The sequence below is a fragment of the Chaetodon auriga genome, chromosome 8 (assembly GCF_051107435.1).
Source record: "Chaetodon auriga isolate fChaAug3 chromosome 8, fChaAug3.hap1, whole genome shotgun sequence".
Classification (NCBI taxonomy): Eukaryota; Metazoa; Chordata; class Actinopteri; order Chaetodontiformes; family Chaetodontidae; genus Chaetodon; species Chaetodon auriga.
The window spans coordinates 20670468-20688717 of NC_135081.1; the positions used below are offsets into that span (position 1 = coordinate 20670468).

At 45.4% G+C, this 18250-nt stretch overlaps 1 protein-coding gene across 7 annotated transcripts in view; it reads left to right on the top strand.

Annotated features, from left to right (window-relative positions):
- The window catches only part of satb1b (SATB homeobox 1b), a 60136-nt gene that overhangs the window by 23794 nt on the left and 18092 nt on the right, over window positions 1-18250 (top strand). For 4 of the 7 annotated variants that reach the window (XM_076736438.1, XM_076736437.1, XM_076736439.1 and 1 more), the window contains exons 6-11: window positions 3542-3653; window positions 4717-4794; window positions 7839-8335; window positions 11044-11256; window positions 14745-14816; window positions 15354-15509. In XM_076736438.1, the coding sequence (XP_076592553.1) occupies window positions 3542-3653; window positions 4717-4794; window positions 7839-8335; window positions 11044-11256; window positions 14745-14816; window positions 15354-15509 (1128 nt within the window). The remainder of the gene's footprint in view (window positions 1-3541; window positions 3654-4716; window positions 4795-7838; window positions 8336-11043; window positions 11257-14744; window positions 14817-15353; window positions 15510-18250) is intronic. The other 3 variants (XM_076736441.1, XM_076736442.1, XM_076736443.1) reach the window with 1 other exon arrangement.

The following is an 18250-nucleotide window of genomic DNA, read 5'->3' on the forward strand; positions in this document are numbered from 1 at the left end:
ATTAGCTCACCTCTGAACAGAGCTCTGAAGAGAGACGGGGAGGAGGGGGAGCAGAGCAGGGAAGGGAGGGCAGTGGGGGGTTATTTTGTGAAATGCTGCTTTTGTCTGGGGCCTTGTCGAACATTTAGTTTCATTCTTTTGTGGTGGGGAGTCGCGCTTTGTGTGTTTGGCCTACAAATGACACGAGGAAGCTCGGAGAGAGAAAATGCATTCACTCATGGTCATTGTCGCTCCGCCGGAGGAGCTGATTCTGACCTGCACACGTATGAAGCCACTTTAAGGATTCACAGCTCAGCTCGCCAAAATAAAACTTCTCTTGATTCTGCCTCAATCAGCTAATCGGGCTTATGGTTTTTTCTCAGGTTGCTACCAAGCTTAGCAACCCCCTTGCCCATGTGCGCAGAAACTATGGCAACAAACGAGACACCCCCCCCCCTCGACTCTTTCCCATTGCCACCACCTCTTCTTGCCCACCCCCTGCTCGCTCTCACTGAGCGGCCCCTGATGCACCAGCTGCTGCGTTGCGTAGCAGCAAATCGTCATCAGAATGCCATCTTTGCAGGTCTTCACCACCTTGGCTGCCATAGGCATAACCTGGTTGCCAGTGTGCGTGTGTGTATTTGTGCGTGTGTGTTAAATTGTCGCGGGGCATCAGCCATCAAGACAGCAGGCTAAGTCGGAATGCGTGTGTGCATGTATTTAATTGTGTATGTGTGTTAATCTGCACGTGTGCATTTGTGTAACTGCGCCATGTGTGTTTGTCTGCAGGGGTTGTACTTTGTGTGTGTTTGCATTTGCCAGTGTGTGCACCACACTCTAATGCTGGCAGCTGGGTGCCTACAGTACCTGCCTGCTGCACCGCTATTCTCATACACACACGCACACACACACACACACACACACACACTCCTTCTCTCTCTCTTCCTGTCTCCCATGATGGGGAGTGGAGTAGATGTTGGGGACCGATAGTAGCCCAGTGCCACTTCCTGGTCTTGCTGATAAGCTCTCTGTGCTGCAGATGGCTATCACTTAAAGGGTCCACACACATGCTCATGCACACACACACACACACACACACACACACACTCACACACACTGGCATGCGCACACACACACACACAGCCATGCTACCTGTTGACAAGCCCTAGCACAGCCCTCCCGCTGGCACCGCAGTGGCAGCAGAGGCTCTGGTTATCTGCTTGATTTCACTTAGTGCGTATGCGTGTGTGTGTGACAGAGCGGCAGGGAGAGCGAGAGGGAGAATAGGTGTGTGTGTGCGCATTGTTTCGTTCACACACACACACACGCAGGGCCCCCTGTGAGAGGTAGAGTGATGTATTGAGGGAGAGGGCTGATTAATGAGGAGCGTTTATTAGAACATCTGTGTCAAAGATGGCGGAGAAAGAGGGAGCGAGAGAGATAGAAAGATGGGAAGAGAGAGAGAGAAGGCGCACCGTCTTCTGCAGGCCTCTTGTTTGTTGCCTGGAGCCGCCTTAGCCCAGATATACTGTAAATAAAACATGTCAGGCTGGAGGAGAGGAGTTCATTATCCCGCCGACTTACAGCAGAATTCTTCTGACTTTAAATTTATGGTTTTCAGACAGAGCTTTGTCTTGGCTACTGGAACCAGGTTAAACTGGAATGTGTGGTTTGCTGCTTGGCTAATTGTCATAGCATTGTCACAATACTGTTCATTCTGATTTACACCGGCTTCTGTGCGTCATAAGGAATTCATTTTAGGACCAAAGACGGTTGAACTTGCAGTTGCTCTTTACTAATGCTAATATTGCATAAATCCAAAAGAAGCAGCTGCTTCATGCATAAATGTATGACCCATTAAAAGGTCCAAATCTGACTTCCTAACCCTAACCTGAACTCCATCAGGGTTTTCATTGAATGATGGCTTTTCAGCGCATCCATAAAAGACTGCTCTGTTATACCATGCAGTCCAAATGCAGGCCTCTTCACCCTCCTTGTTTTTCATCATGCCAGCACGATGCACCGCAGTGTGGCTGGCACAAATTCACAACCGTCTGCAGGGTGCAGCGTGACTCTCGCCTCACTTATATTTGACTTTGAAAGAAGAAGCGGCTAAATGGATGTGACAAAGTGCAGACACAGTGACTCTACCTGGTACGAGCAGGTGGGATGAGAGTCCACGATGAGGAGCGCTGACGATTAGTTCGTGACTTCTGTTAAAATGGAAAGAACAGCGGAATATATGAACTTTTCCTCAACATGTAATTGCTTTTGTTTCCTCTTAGTTGCATTTTAATACTGTTGCACTGAGACTCTGCATCCAGCTCAGTCACTGTCTTTGAGAACTCGAGCTTTTCTAAAGTCTTGTGTGGTGTCATTGGCTCCAGGCATCCAATAGGAATGTTTTGTCACATCAAGCTGAAATAATGCTGAAAGCTGACTCTAGTCTGATGAAGGAACCCTCTTTCTCTTCCTCCATTTGCTTGTTTGCCGTGTTCTGGTTGTTTGTGGTATGTTCAGACTGGAGTGAGGCCATGGCAGGAGGTGCCTACAGCTTTAACTCAGAGGTCATGAGTTCAGAGTTGGATGGACCTTTCTGACGCCGCAGCTGCTGTCCTTTACCCTCCTTTTGTGCAGAAAAGCTGGAGCCACAGAACCAGAATCATCCTGTACCAGTTCATTGTGCTCACGCCGCCATGCTGCTCTGCCAGAAGGTTCCCCCGCCATCCTCCAAGCGCATACATTATAAAGAAATGATAAAGATGGCAAACCTGTAATTTGAAAACAGATGGTTTGGTTCTTTTGAATATTTATAACAATCAAAAACAATTTCTCCTGCACCAACCTCGCTATTTGCCCGCAGGCCGGCAAGGTGTAAAAACATTCATTTTAATGAAACTAGAAGGGAAAAAAATATTGCCTCTTTGTTTTTCTGAGGTGAAGGAGGGCGGCTGAAGTAAACGCAGAGGGGGCAAAGAGTCGGCTGTAAAGGGGGAGACGGGGGCGCACGTGCGTCGGAGAACGACAAGCTCAGTGCGGCCGCGATCTGCTTGAAGTTGTTGTCTTTAACAGATTGTATAAATAAAGAGCTGAGAAATAACAGAGTTTTATCTGTTTACATCGCCGGCTCCCCAGATGCTGATATTCAATGAGCCGCCATCGTCGCTCTTTGTGAAGGTGCACATCTTTCCTGCCGCCTGCTCGTCATGTCAACAGACTCAGTTGAACTTCTAATTTACCCACTCTGAAATTTAAAAAAAAAAAAAAAAATGTTCAGACAAACTCAACGGCATTTGATAAAAAAGAACAGATAAAACCTTGTTTGATTTTATTTGTTTTACCTTTAGAAGAGGGGATCCAGAATTTCTGCATGATGCTTTTCATTTGCTTTTTTTTTTTTTAGTGCTGGGTTTTACTGTGTCCCTATCTTTTATTTGTTTTGACAAGCTACAGTGTTACTGCATGTTTCACAAGCTTTAATATTATGTCTGCATTTTCCACAATGAGAATCTAAAGTCTCTCCCTCGTTCTCTCTCCCTCTCAATCAATCTCTCTCTTTCAGAGTATGATTTCCTCCATTGTGAACAGCACTTACTATGCAAATGTGTCGGCGGCGAAGTGTCAGGAATTTGGGCGCTGGTATAAACATTTCAAGAAGACAAAAGATATGATGGGTAAGCAAAACGGAGGGGCGCAAAGTATGGCGCTCACACTTTTGTCTCTTTGCACACACACACACATTCACACACATACACACCAGTCGCCATTACAATATGTTCTCTAACCAACCGTCTCTTTGTCTTCCTGCCGTTGCGTGAAGCAGAAATACATTTTTATCTTGTTATCTAATAATTCAGGATCACTCCACACTGTTTTGCATTTGAACAAAGCGTTATCTCTGATTTATCCATTATTGCTTTAACCAAAACTAATGCAGGAGCCAAATTGAGGCCTCTGACTGTTTTTTTTTTTTTTTTTTTTGTTTGCCAGCGAGCATAACGCTTTAGTTTTCCATGAACAAAAGGCAGCGATGACTTTGACACAGCCACCGCCTAGTCTGAAATTCAATTAGATTTTCTTACCAACCCTCTAACAACACATGCTTTATATTATCTCAAAAAAATCCCCTTTGACCCACCAGGAAATGAGGTTATATGATACCAGTAGCCCCTTCGCTGAAGATAGAATTCCTGTATATTTTTATGTCTTTTGATTAAGCAGAACACCACTCTGTTGCGGGGCTCATAAGGCAGTGTAATGTTGAGATATTAGCTTTAACAATCTGTTGAACAATCTTTTTTCTTTGCCAGTGTGCTAGTGCTCGCCGTGATGACAGATGAGATATTATATCAAAATGTTTTCACAGCCTCCATGCAAATAGCGTGTTGTGATCATATCTTATCTGATGTTTTTTCTTCTGTTAAAGTGGCAACATACGCTGGGAACATTATTTACTTCAGACCTGCTGTACTTGTGTATTCTCCTGCATACTCCTACACATTTTCTGTCATAACTGTTTTCTCTCTGGTTTTCTTCTCCTCAAAAACGGGGCTGCTGCAGCTGCCAGAGTGGCCTTAGTGATGCTGCTGTTTTAAATACTGTGTTTCTGCTCAGCCTCACTGGGAGAGGAGGACTGTAGAAAGCCTTAACCTTATGTTTCTCTCCTCACAACTCCCGCTGTATGCTGTTTGTGTGTGTGTGCATGTGCGTGCCCTGCCCCTCCATCCGACTGTGTAGGCATGCGCCAACCCTCCCAGCTGGAGGGCTACCTGGGGACGTGTGTCCTCCGTGAGAGCCCGCGTGCCAATGCACTAGGTATGTCGCAACGTGGGCACACACACAAACACACCTCTGGTTATTTTATTCTGCCTTTAACATGAATTCACTCCTCAATCATGACCAGTGCACACAAACCTAATTGCTCCTGTACCTTTAACCCAACCCCAAACCTTAACCTAAAGAAATAGGAATTTGTAACACTGAAATGTGGTGCTTGACTTTGTGTGGACCGGGTTTTTGTCGCCATAACGTGCCCGTGTGAACAGATTGTGATAGATGTGGGACAAGAGTACATGAGCACACACACACACACACACACACACTGATTTGTCTAGGAGCTGCATACTTTCCTTAAGACCTAACCGTACTGCTTAAAGTTAAATGACTGTGTTGCCTAAACTGAATCGCAATTAAAATCTTAATCTTAATCTGAAACCCAAATAGCAGTAAAGTCAAATTAAAATGATAAATGACTTTCACTTAATTAGCTCATGCATTGGAGCTTGGCACCAATCCTTCCTTCACCCCTTCTCATCTCTACCTGTAACCAAACAACATGGCTCCATCCCTGACGTAATGTTTCCTTCTTACTTTAAAGAAGCTCGACTGTTAGTTTAAAGGGTTTTTTTTTTTATATCACTTTCTCTGTGAACATCAAGTCCCGATAAGAGCAAAACCACCAATGTACATCCACGTAAGCAGCGATAACATCTCGAGCTGTGCTCACACACCCTCATTCAAACTCCAGCACCCACGTGTCATGTTAGCCAAACCTCAGACACAAAACCTTTAGCGACAAGCTTTCAGGTGCCCACCGCATGCCTGCGGCAACTCCCCCAGCCTCAGCATTCAGCGCAGGCTGCTGTTTGCCGTACGTGGCCACAAGTGGGGAAATGCCAAGTTTGAAGGCTGGGAGAGAGCGAGCGGCACGGTTTTGGCATCGGCGTCGGATGTGACTCTGCATTTACTTCACCACACTGCGTTTAGCAAGCAGCTTGAGCCTGAAGTCAGTATGTACCTGGTCACAGGTGCTGGCAAGCCGCTCTGCCGCTCTGCCAGCTGAAGTGGTGTTACCGGCCTCCAGCGAGCGCCGGGTCTCTTCTTTTGACGTGGCAACGCTAGTGCAGGGAAGCCAACGCAGGAGTTGGGTCACTTTGTATGTCTCTCTTTCTCATTCCCTCTCTCGCTCACAGTCACACACACACACACACACACACACACACACACACACACACACACACACACACTCCCTCCCGCCCCTCAACCCACATCCCATTCCCATTGTGTGTTTAATCCGGGGCTCTTTTGTGGCAGGATTCCACACGAGGACTCCCGCTTCTGTGGCAGCCTTTTTCTCCCAGGGCCTGCCATGCTCTTCTGTCACCCCTTCTCTTTTCAATTTGCATGGAAATGCCTCCGTGTGCTTGTGTGTTTGTGTGTTGTGAGCATGCCCCCCAGCAGTCTGTGCGAGCGAGCATATGCACACACACACACACACACACACATTCACATATGAGTGAATAGACGCGCCATACCATCAGAGCCAGGGAATGCCAGGGATTATGGGAAGAGATGTGATTATTACCAAGATTTTTTTGTTTTGTTTTTTCCCCCCACATCATTTGTTTTCGACAAACGCTCAATAGACCCGTCTTGGCCGGGTGTTTTGTGCTTGCTGACAGTCAAGAAACAGGCAGCTCAAACACACGATTATTGTGGGTATTTTTGGAAAACATCCATGCACTTAATCTTTCATCTGGTGGAGAAAAAAAAAAAAAATCAGCTTGTTGAAGACCCCCCCCCCCCCCCCCTTCCCATTACAGCAATTTACTCTTTTCACAATCTCATACGACGCCTTTCTGTGGGATGTGGAGGCCGCAGCACACTTCTAAGGTGTTAATGTTGCCATCCGTATGAATTCTTAAACGCTGCCCCCTCACTCGCTCACTCGGCACGCAAAAAGCCTCAGCATATGCGAATTCCTTAAAGAGAGGCGTAAACCTGAAAACATTCAGCTGCTCCAAATGCTCATTCACTTCGCTGTGGGTAGTACTTTGAATGTTAAATCATTGTTTTCATCCTCTAAGCACATCATTTAAACCTGTCTTAAAATATTCCCTAGCAGCCATTATGGACTTAAAGATTCCCAAAGCAAGAGATGCTGCAAAAATCTCCAAAATGCCATTAAATGACGGCACATGGATTTTTTTTGTGTGTGTCGAGTCTGTTTTAATACGCTGAAATAAGGCCGTTTCTCAGGTTGCTCCCTCTGTCTGCGTTCACTGCTTTTTACATTTATATGCAGACATCCTCCTCTAAAAATGTCATATTGGTTAGCTTGTGTTCCTTATTTTAGAATTAAGGATGTAAAGAGAGAATCAGATTTATCAGCATTGCTTCTGCCTTTGCAGACACACACACACATTAATCCTGTACCTACACGTACACACGCTCCACTGTTTCTCCAAGATTTTGTTTCACATGATGAGGCCACAGACGTTCTGAGCTTAATTTCGAAGGCATGGGCTGTGGAAGACACAGGTCAAACACAATGAAGCTCTTTTATCTGTGTTTACATCCTCTCTTTTTTTAACCAGTCATTGGCTCATCAGCTGTTTTATATCCAATCAGGGAAGAAGAGGCCTGTATAGGGTCCTGGTTATGGAGGAGACACTCCTGTGTCTTTTTGTTCGTGGTTTGGTTGTTTAGATATGAGCGTGTGCTGGCTGCAGAAAGGCCTTTCTGTCCTGTAGCTCATAAAAGTAACCGTGAACGTTAGCTGAGAGGCTAACATTCACCAGAGGGCTTACATTTGATCTGATGCAGAACAGATCTGTTAAATTTCCTCCGATTAGAGACAGTAGCTGTGGTGACATTAAACTGATTTTGAAATGAAGGTTTAACATTTCCAGATTCTCCGGTGCTTGTAGTTTTGGTTTTTCTCTCTTCTGCTTTCTCCTCTGCTGTGTTTTCTTTGTGGTGTTAAAGACAGACTTCAAATGGAGAATTGACCCTGTCTTTTCTTTCTCTCTCCGCCCCCTCTGTCCTCCACTTTCACCCTCTTTTCCCACCTCCTCTAGAGATGGATGGCCTGTCCGACCTCTCTCCACCCGGCTCTAACCACAACCACAACCACCTGGGCTTCTCCCAGCAGCAGCAGCCCATCCCCGGCAGCACAGCAGAGCAGACTCCCTCCTCGCCGGTGCCCCCGCTGTCTCACGCTCCACCACCACACGGTGGCCAGACCGGCGGCCGACAGCCCCAGCTTCCCGGTCTGCACCACCCGGGCCTGGTGTCCACGCCCATCAGCCCCCAGCTGGTCAACCAGCAGCTTGTGATGGCACAGATCCTCAACCAGCAGTATGCAGTGAACCGGCTGCTGGCACAGCAGTCCCTGTCCCAGCAGTACCTCAACCACCCACCTGTCAACCGCAACTCCCACAACAAGCCCATTGAGCCACAGGTGGCATCGAACACAGAGGTGTCCTCAGAGATTTACCAGTGGGTGAGGGACGAGCTGAAGCGGGCCGGCATCTCACAGGCTGTCTTCGCCCGCGTGGCCTTCAACAGAACCCAGGTGAGGAGGGATGGGCGAGAATAACCGGGACCTAAAAACAACAACAACTAAAACGTTCCGTCGTTGGCAGAACTAAAATTATTTGCTGCACCTGTCCAGCTCATCCCAAAGCCTCAGTCTACTTGTTTGTGATAATGAAGTTCATGACTGCAGGTTGAAATCTCAGATTTAGCCAAATTAATGAATAATCCAAGTCAGGGGAATTGATGTTTGTCATGAACTTTGTTATCGATCAGATTCCATGTGATACAAAATGATCGACTTTAATAAATGCAGCAGTTATTTTATGTACATTGCTATTTAACTTTTATAATCATGGAAAGCATCCAGTGTTTGCTGCATCATTTAAAGTTGATATATGATTTAATTTATTTTTTGTATGATTTCGTTTTAATTTCATTTATTATCTATAACTTTATGCCCCAGTCTGACTCATATTAACAAGGTAATAAAATGTTTAGAGTACAAACGGTACTCATAAAAGCAGCACTTGAAGTTCCTGGAAAGCCGTGAATATTTGCTGGTAACATCATGCAGCACCGCTGAAGTCACAGGGAGAGGTGGCCGTCCAAAAACGTCTTACATTTTTCAACAATCCCGCGTTTGAAATCAAACACGCACATCCTGTTTGAAAAGGAAATACACCACACAAAGGAAGTCATAAAAGAATTTATATTTACGAAGAAGGGTCTGCTGCTTGAATTGGGTTATTTCCACAGTTTATATCTCATTCATAATTCTCTCTCCAGTAATGTAGCACCTCTACTGTACTTCAAGACAGCTGGCAGCCTGCCATGTGAGAGACCCAGGCTCGGTCATGGCGTGCGTTCTCTTCGTGCCAAAATATGCGGTTTCACTTCATAGTCAGAGGCCTTACACACACATATCCACACGAACACACCCACACAGAAGGCAGCGATAACGTCTTAAGATGTACCGTCTGTATTGGGGGGGGGGGGGGTAGGGGGGTGGAAGGAGGTGACAGCAAACCTCATTACGACTCCATTTGCTTTGAAGTTGCTGTGTATGAAAACGGGGAAAAACAGAAACTGATAAGGATCTATTAGAATTAGAACGTACAGCAACCCCACCCGCCTCCACCCCACCCAAAAAATAAATGTGTGTGTGCGTGTGTGCTCTGTGATGGAGTCAGACAGTGGTGTTTTTGTGCAGATTTGCGTGCTCCCACACAAACAAAGTCTTATCTGTGCCTGATATGAGGAATTAGCCCAGTGTGCCATTGGAGAGTTTCCCTTTGGAGGATTATTTATTAGGCGCGTGTTTTTTTTCTGCCAGTCTGCGTTAATAAAGGGAGGAGGTGGGGGGAGCGGTGTCGAGTAGTGACACGAAGGGCCCGCTGTCGATGCACGAGGTGGATCAGAGGAGGCGGGGGGAGGGACTCGGGCTTTTTAACAGCATTTTTTCAGAGGAAACTGATTGACCAACGAGATAAAGAGATAAACACAAAGGGTTTAAACATGCACACACGGAAGAACGAAGACACCGACACACACAGAGTCACAGGACCGGCAGAAATGAGATATGCCGCGAAGCCGTCCCCTCAACGCTTGTGTACATTAAGTGCTCCGTCCCCTTTCGCCGTAAAAACGTCACTCAGAGTCGGGTTTCATTCGAATATCTGTTCACACTTGTCTGGATGCCACAGACATACCTTATTAAACATGACACATAGATGTGCACATTTTAATAGTCAGATAAACGACACCAAGCACATATTTGCAGCTCTCCTCATTTCCCAAGAGGACTTGCATGCTCCAAAAAAATAAGAAGCGTGAGCATGTTTTCCCCGTCACCTTGTTTTATTACCAAATCACACCTATTGATGGTGAGAGAAGCGGAGCGATGGCTTGCACAGTGTGTGGCCAAGAGCTGATGAAAAGGCCCAATCACACATCTCTGATAATGGAGTCATCGCCGTCTCATAATGATGGAATTGAGCGCTATTGAAAAGTAAACAGAGGATACACTGATTGCCCGCCGTACAAGACTTTCGCATTTCAGGCGAGTAGCTGCAGCTCTTATCCAAAGCGACATACGGCCCTAAGAATATGTCCAAGATCTGCAAAATAACACAACAAAAGTGCGATGGGTTTAATGGCCACACAGAAGTTTCAGTGAAGTAGTTTTGTCACCCGAGAATGAACATCGATGAAGTGCTATAAACTGACAGAATATGTTTTTTACTGCAAGACCAAAGCTGTGCAGAGAGCCGTGAGGATACGGAGGACGTGAAGGTTACTTTGATTTAACAACAATGACGATGGAAGGTGCAGAGTGGCTGCAGAGAAAGCTCAGGCTGAGGGAAGTGTGGGGGTGCTGTCACAGTGAGGCGACACAGGAAAAGCCTGTGACCTCATCAGAAACACTGTATGGAGGAAGAAACTGTGGTCTAAATGGAGAAGCTAAAAAGTAGAATTAGTTTACAGTTAAAGTGGGTATAAGAGTGTCACATCTCCGTGGTCATTAGAGTCTCCATTTACAGTCATGGCTCTACTTAACTGTCTTATTTAAGAGTCCTCTAATGTGATAATTCCCTTCTTGCTTGCCATCCTGACCCCCACCACCCAACTGTTTTCCCTCTCTGGGAGCTCTGGTTTCTTTTTCTGTCATTCCTCCTCTGCTTGCTCCATCACCTCCTCTCCTTCTGTCTTCGCTTTCTCCGTCTCTCCTCCCGCCCCGTCATGCAGGGCTTGCTGTCTGAGATTCTACGCAAGGAGGAGGACCCTAAAACAGCATCCCAGTCGCTGCTGGTCAACCTGCGTGCCATGCAGAACTTCCTGCAGCTGCCGGAGGCTGAGCGCGATCGCATCTATCAGGAGGAGAGGGAGCGCAGCTTGACGGCAGCCTCGGCGATGGGCGCCGCTCCGCTCATCAGCACTCCACCCAGTCGACCTGTGCAGGTACCACAGATTCCATTCTATCCATGTGTTTATGTTGCAGATAACCTATTGTTATCTTACTCAGTAGGACTTCAATAGCAGAGTTTTTAGTTTTACAAACATTTCTTTGAGGCAGAGCTGCTCTATAAACCTTAATGCACAAAAGGTTTGTTCACAGTGGCGTTAGAATTTAAGTCATGCCGTAAAAACAGATTTATACTTCTCCATCATGGTGGTGCTGCTGTAGATGCCTACAGCAGGGGATCTGATTTACGGTTTGACCAATCGATAGTTGTAGCACCACTGCAGCACTAGATGAATGTGACATGCGTTGTAACCCAGTGCTAAGCATCAATTATGCACCTTAAGTAATCATATTTACATTCCTTTATTCACTCTTTAAAAGAGAACAACAACAGGGAGAAGAAGTGGGAACGCTTTTCCGAATCACTCAATACAGATTTGTCTGGTGTTACAGAAAGGAAAAGATTTGTTCATGTTCTCCGTTATCAGCACACACTCTCAGTGGTGGAAACGTGGTGAAAACAGAAGGCAGTCCCAGATGACCAATCACAGTTCATCATGTAGCCCAGATGTGTAGCTCTATTTCTGAGGGATGCACATCAGCTGCAGAGGGACCCTTTATGCAGCCTCGAAAGGGAGCCAAATGCAAACCATAGGCCATCGCGTATCATCCTGGTTTGCCTGCTAGCTAACTCGCCCAATGAAAAATTGTGTTGTTGGCTTCGCCCACTGAGGGTGCATGAGATAATTTCTCCCCTCAGAGCAGCTCTGATACAGAGAAATATTTGTTTAACTAACAAGACTTTGTGCACCAAGTCAGAATATTGGGAACTAAAAGTTCTCATGGCTGAAAATATGAGGAGTATCTATACTGGATGGAGGCCAAGTTTAGAAAGCATTCAGCAAAGAGAGAGATGACAACGGCTGCATTCATTCATCATAGAAGAACACGTGTGATTGGATCTAATCCCGTGAAATGTTTAGCTGGCCGTTTCCAGGTATTGTTGGTGTCGTGTGAATGTGTTTATGTCAAGGTGTGCGAGTGCGAGAGCAGGTTGGAGTGTTTTTAATAAGCTTGATTTTCTGCTTGTGGAGGTGTCATGGACTGACTCTGGACATGTGTAACAAACCCAGTGACGTCATTTTGAAAGGCTCTGCGAGACGTTAAACAAAACGTCAGTCCTGTCATCCCATGCCTGTTAGAGTATAAACAGCGTGTATCCATGTTTTTGTGTGGATTCACACACGTCTCCACTGCACGAACACACACACACTCGTGCACTGTACTCATTAGCGCTCTTTGTTTACATGTGACGTCAGCAAGCGTGCGTACAAGCGCCACCCGAGCATGCTGTTTTGCTACACACCTCACATTCCCCTCCATTGTATCAGGCTACAACCTGTCTGGAAAAACGTGGAATAAATAAAAGCCCATTTGGTCTGTCAACGTGCGCGCTAGAGAACATACTTTACATTCTCCCTGCATGTAAATGAGTTCTGCATCATCCCCGCCCTCACCACACAGGTGAGAATGGTGCACAAATGATGGATAATTTTTTGTGCTAATTTTGACCTTTTACCATGCATTAGGAAGCATTAACAGCCCTCCCATTTTCAAAATAAAGCTCACTCAGTGATGACAAGCTCCACGAAAGATCAAACATCGTTTAGTCAGTCCCTGCATACCACAGCACAACTTCCCACCCTCACTGCAAATCATTGTCCCTCATTTGAAAGGTATGTGGCAACTTTCTACCACTTAAGCCCATTTGAAGTGCGGTCAGCTGCATCTGGGAGGTGAGAGGTGCGGACAAAGGCTCCCTCTGTCCAGTCCTCGGTGAAGATTTGGCTTTTATTTAGGCGAGGAGGAAAGACAGACAGGCACATGCCCACCCATCTCCAAATGGAGCCTCCCCCTGAAAGGGCTCAGCATGATTGCAGTTACTGTCTTTACATAACTAAAAAGAAAGAGTCGCATTCTGAAGCAGCGGTGCTGAACTTTAGCGGGGCCACTTCGCAGCTCACAGCTCGTCTTTACAATCGGAGGCTGTGTCAGTGCGGCACACAGATTCAGAGTTACACAGCGAACTTTTGCACATTTTGTTTGGCATAATAGCCCACTGTTAATGTTTTTATTAACAACCCAGAAGCAGAGATAAGGATGTGGACCTACGAATTTTTAGATTTTCAATAATCGCATCAGTTGAATTAGACTGAATGTACTGAGGGCCTTTTAGCACGTCTGAGACCAGCTTACAGAGCTGTAGAGATGCATCACAAAACAAATAGATTTGCAAGATGAACAATAAACACAATGACTACTATGCTGCGTACAAGCTAACTATTTCAAACCTGACCCAAAACCCAAAGCCTCTGGTTCGTGGTTTTTATTTTCACATCACTCAGATAGTGTTGGCACATCAATAGAATATCTTAAAGCATAATATACTTCACCTGTATGACTGAAACCCATTGACATTTATCATGCAGACCTGTTCCTACACAGCCAATTCTCACACGCACGCCCACAAACATGCACATGCGTTCGCACGCTCGTGCACCTGGCCATCTGCCAGCCTCTCCTATGGAGCAATGCGGTGTGAATTCAAGCACATAAATCAGCCAGGGTGGCAATTGAGCCAGAGACAGAGGAGGGTTTTTATTGGCCTCATAAAAACAGATGCAGAGGTATGTTTCTCTCACGTGTGCTGATGGGTCGGCTCAACTCCCCCAAAGCCAGTTAGTGCACGTCCCAGCCTTAACAATTAGCTTGACATGGTAACCTACCGCTCAGACTGACAAGCCCACGTCGAGCTGTCGTTAAAAAAAAAAAAAAAAAGGCAGGATGAAAGGCCCAAAGGATGAAATGCTCCAACATTCCAGTTTCACCACAAATTTCAGGATTATGTTTTTCACACATAAAGGAGCTCGTATTAGGTGTCTAGACCAGTACTTGAATATATATGTTTTTGAACACAGGCTGTATCATGATTTAGTCGCTGTTGGTGTTATTATGGTTTATTTGAATGCCATGCACTTGTACTCATCCCCAACCCTGTCGATGTCTCCTTTGAAAAGGGCTCGTATGGAATGATTCATATGCTAATGGTTCTTGGGTAATGCTTTTATTAGGATACTTGTTACCTTGTCAAAGGATTTTTGTCAAGATGCAACAAGCCGCTGAATGAGGATGATTTGATTTCACTTGACTTGCATTTATTTTTTAATCACCAGCTTGACATAAGAATAATAACATTTCATACAACACATCTAAGTGTTTTTGAGCAAAGTAACGCTGGAGCCGTGTGTGGGTGTAATCTACACTCCAGTGTGTGTGTGTGTGTGTGTGTGTGTGTGTGTGTGTGAGAGAGAGATGGGTGCATGCATGAGTGTGTGTATGTGTGCTGGTGTTTAGCCAGATTACCTTTATTTTTTCTCATGCGAGCCTGAATAAGTACTGTTGTGTTGTGCTCCCGACACTGCAGCCCCGGAGGGAAGACTCCAACTGCCTAAGGCCCGAGGACTGGAATCCCCGAATCCCCGTGGGCATTTCCCCTGTGAGCAAATAACTCCACCCACCTCTCTCCTCCACCACCAAAACCGTCAATCTGAATGCACACATTCTTATAGACAATGCACACATTAGAGCTTATCATTTCCCAGCATGCAGTTCATTGCCGTTTCAGTATTTACATGTTTGTGAAGCAGGAAACAGTACGAAGTAAGTACAATGCTAATATTAGCATTTTCATCAGTTAGAAAGATATAGAGATATAGATATATTCATATAGAATTGCAATAATACATTGATTTATATTATTACACAGCTTTAGATTTTAATTACGTCTAAATCGAGGTTTGTGTTTTTAACCTAATTTGTTGCCAAAAAGTCAAATGAAGTGAAAACACGTACAGGCACAGTGTTTAGTTTACCAACTGTCACTCATGACTATTAATATTACAAAAATAATCTTCAGATGAACCAATAACTTTTGTAACATCGAGAATTCAACAAAGTATAGAGTCTGAAATGGAAAGTGTGTCTGGTTTTGTGTAGGATTTTCAGAATTTCCCTTGTATTCACTCTCAACCAGGTGAAACCGTCGCCTCTGCCCAGCGAGTGGAACGGCAAAACAGAGAGCTGCATCCTCAACATCAACTCCTCCATCTACGACGAGATCCAGCAGGAGATGAAGAGGGCCAAAGTTTCCCAGGCACTGTTCGCCAAGGTGGCTGCCTCTAAGAGCCAGGTACGAAAACACACTAAACACCTCGCTGGATTGAAAAAGGAGGGACGTTCGCTGCATGGCCAAAGCTGCGATGCCACCATATCCAAACATGTTGGTGTTTTCTGTTGGCGTCTTTCATCGTCTTCCTCCAGAAACCTTAACTGACCATTTTGGTTCTAGTGCTAGTTTCAAAATACAAAGAGCTTTCTTTTCTTTCACCACTGGAGCTAAAAAAATCTTGATCTTTATTCATCATCCAAAATCTTAACATTTTGTCAAACAAGGATGTCGCTGACCTACTGCAAAAAAAAAAAAAACAGCATCATGTATAAACTCTGTTACTCATTTCACGTGATAGTACTTAGTACTACAGCTCCTACTGGCGTGTTGACGGGCCATAAATCCAAACCTGAATTTCCTGCATACGTGCTCGCTCATGACTGTTCACACACATACACACATACACAAGCACACACACATGCTCATTGACACATGGCTGATGGATATCTTGCAAAAATAAAAGCAAGAAAATAAAGATCCTTCAGCTCCAAGGCAGTCCTGTTGATGTCCAATCCTTCATCTGAGGAGCATCTGGCGCACTTGAACTCTTAATTCACACACACACACACACACACACACATACACAGTCAGTCTATACAGACAGCGTTAAAAAGATTATAAAACATTTGATACTGGATGCCTTCATACAGTTAAAGGCAGAGAAGTAGGAATCTGCCCGGCCCCATCAAACCTCACCTCAGCGCATCACTGCGATGATTTATCGACATAATGACACATGTCCTCTTTATTGTGGGTTTGGAGTTTAGCAGTCGACACTGTTTCAACACCAAACAAACCTGTTTATATTAGCTGCGCTCTGTAAGACGATGGGGCCCCTGTTATCTTCTCCCAGAGAGCACGGCGCTCACACACTACAAGCTTGTGTGTGTTGGAAACAGGGAAAAAAACACAGCACCAGTTTAACTCTTTATTAAAAGTAATTTAAAAAATGTAGCGCTAAGGACTTATTATTAAAGGTTTTCATGTGTCTGTCGGAGACAGAGTGGGGAAGATTTCCACAATTGTGCTTGATGAAGAAGATGGGGGGAGAAATAGATCACCAAGGGCGGAATAATCTGGAAATATCTGCAAAGGCTTTATTTTTTTCTTGCTGATTAGGATGATTATACCCCCAGATAGCTTTGTTTTACCAAATTGCAGTTTGATGCACAAACCACTGTTTTTGTTAAGGAGTTCAAAGACTCCTTGGAAGGATGGAGAAAGAGAAAGGGGGAGAGCGAGGCGGTCGCAGCATTAACTCGCACATGTCTCTCTCTTCTCAAATGAAGGTTTGTCTGGGAACTGGTTTCCACCCTGCCTTCTCCACCTCACTCCCATCTCTCTGTCTTGCCCCTCTACCTCTCTCATTCCCCCGATTTCTGCCTCTCTTTCACGTTCCATTCATGGCAGGCGGGTGTGAATGTGAATTGAGCAGCAGATAAGAAGTGTGCTAATTATGCCTGTGAAAGGGGGCCTGGGAGAGCACTTATCTCTGGCTCCATCTCGTAATGGGCGCTCCCCGGGCAGCTGGTCTCCCCCCTTACTACCCAGCCGGCATTGCCACAGCTACCAGCACCGCCAGGCCAGGCCTGTTCCTCCCCATCAGGACCCCTGAACTGTGAAAATCAGAGACCAGCACCCACTTTTTAGTTGCTCTTTCCACACAAATCTTCTAAAAATCCAGCATTTGCCTTATTGCTTTTTTTATTTAAAGTGAGATGAGATTGTAGTTTTACTTATTTTGCTGCGGGCAGACAATTCTACAGCATTTCAGTTCCCAGAATTCATGTCAGTCCAACAATATGGGTGGAAACGTGTCCCTCAGTGTTGTCTTTTGTCCCTGCCACACATAGAGTAGAAGCCGTGAGATTATATTTTGTTGACAGCAGAGCTGCAACAGTAACCTGTTAATTAGAAAATTCATCTAGAACCATTTTGGCAGTCAAACATTTGAGTTACTTTACGTTTGTTCTTAAATGTGAGTATTTGCACATCTTCTCATTGTTTCTCACTGTGAATTGGACATGTCTGGTTTTACGGTACCTGATATTAGACATGTCTTTTCAATGGCTGCACAGGTTATCTCCTCATTTCTGCTTGTTCCAGAACAGGCTTCAGTGCCGATGCTGGAACTAAAGAAATTATTACGTCAAGTGACAGGAAAATTTTTGTTGATAAAGGAAATTTTCACTGGGATCTGACACTGAGTCTTGACTACGTCACTGTTCATTATTGGTGAGGTTATTACAGTGTGTCAGCCAGGAAGAGTGGCAGAATATGTATTAAGATGACATGTTGTAAATGACAGCTGAAGTCCAGAGAGGTTTGCAGCCTTGCAGGAGGAAAATAACCACCGTCCAAGCCTTGAGTAGAGCACCATGCCAGCAGAGACTGCTGGTACTGAGGTTGGAAGCGCAGTGTCGATATGGTTGGTGATCAGGATGGAGGATGGGCCGGACTGGCAGGATGCCCATATGGGGTCCAGGGAAATAATCGTGGGGGGAGGGAGTGGAAGAGGCCTCATCGCTGAGGCTGGCACCATCCTGTCAGCTTGGTGTGCAGTTCAACCTCTGCCTCTTCAGCTCAGCTTAGGATTTCCCAGCATGCTGACGCAAGCACAGGATCAGGTGACCAGGATCTGTTGGTACCAGTCCTGCATATGTGTGGGTACATGTGCACCGTGTAGCGGGTCTTAGTGCATT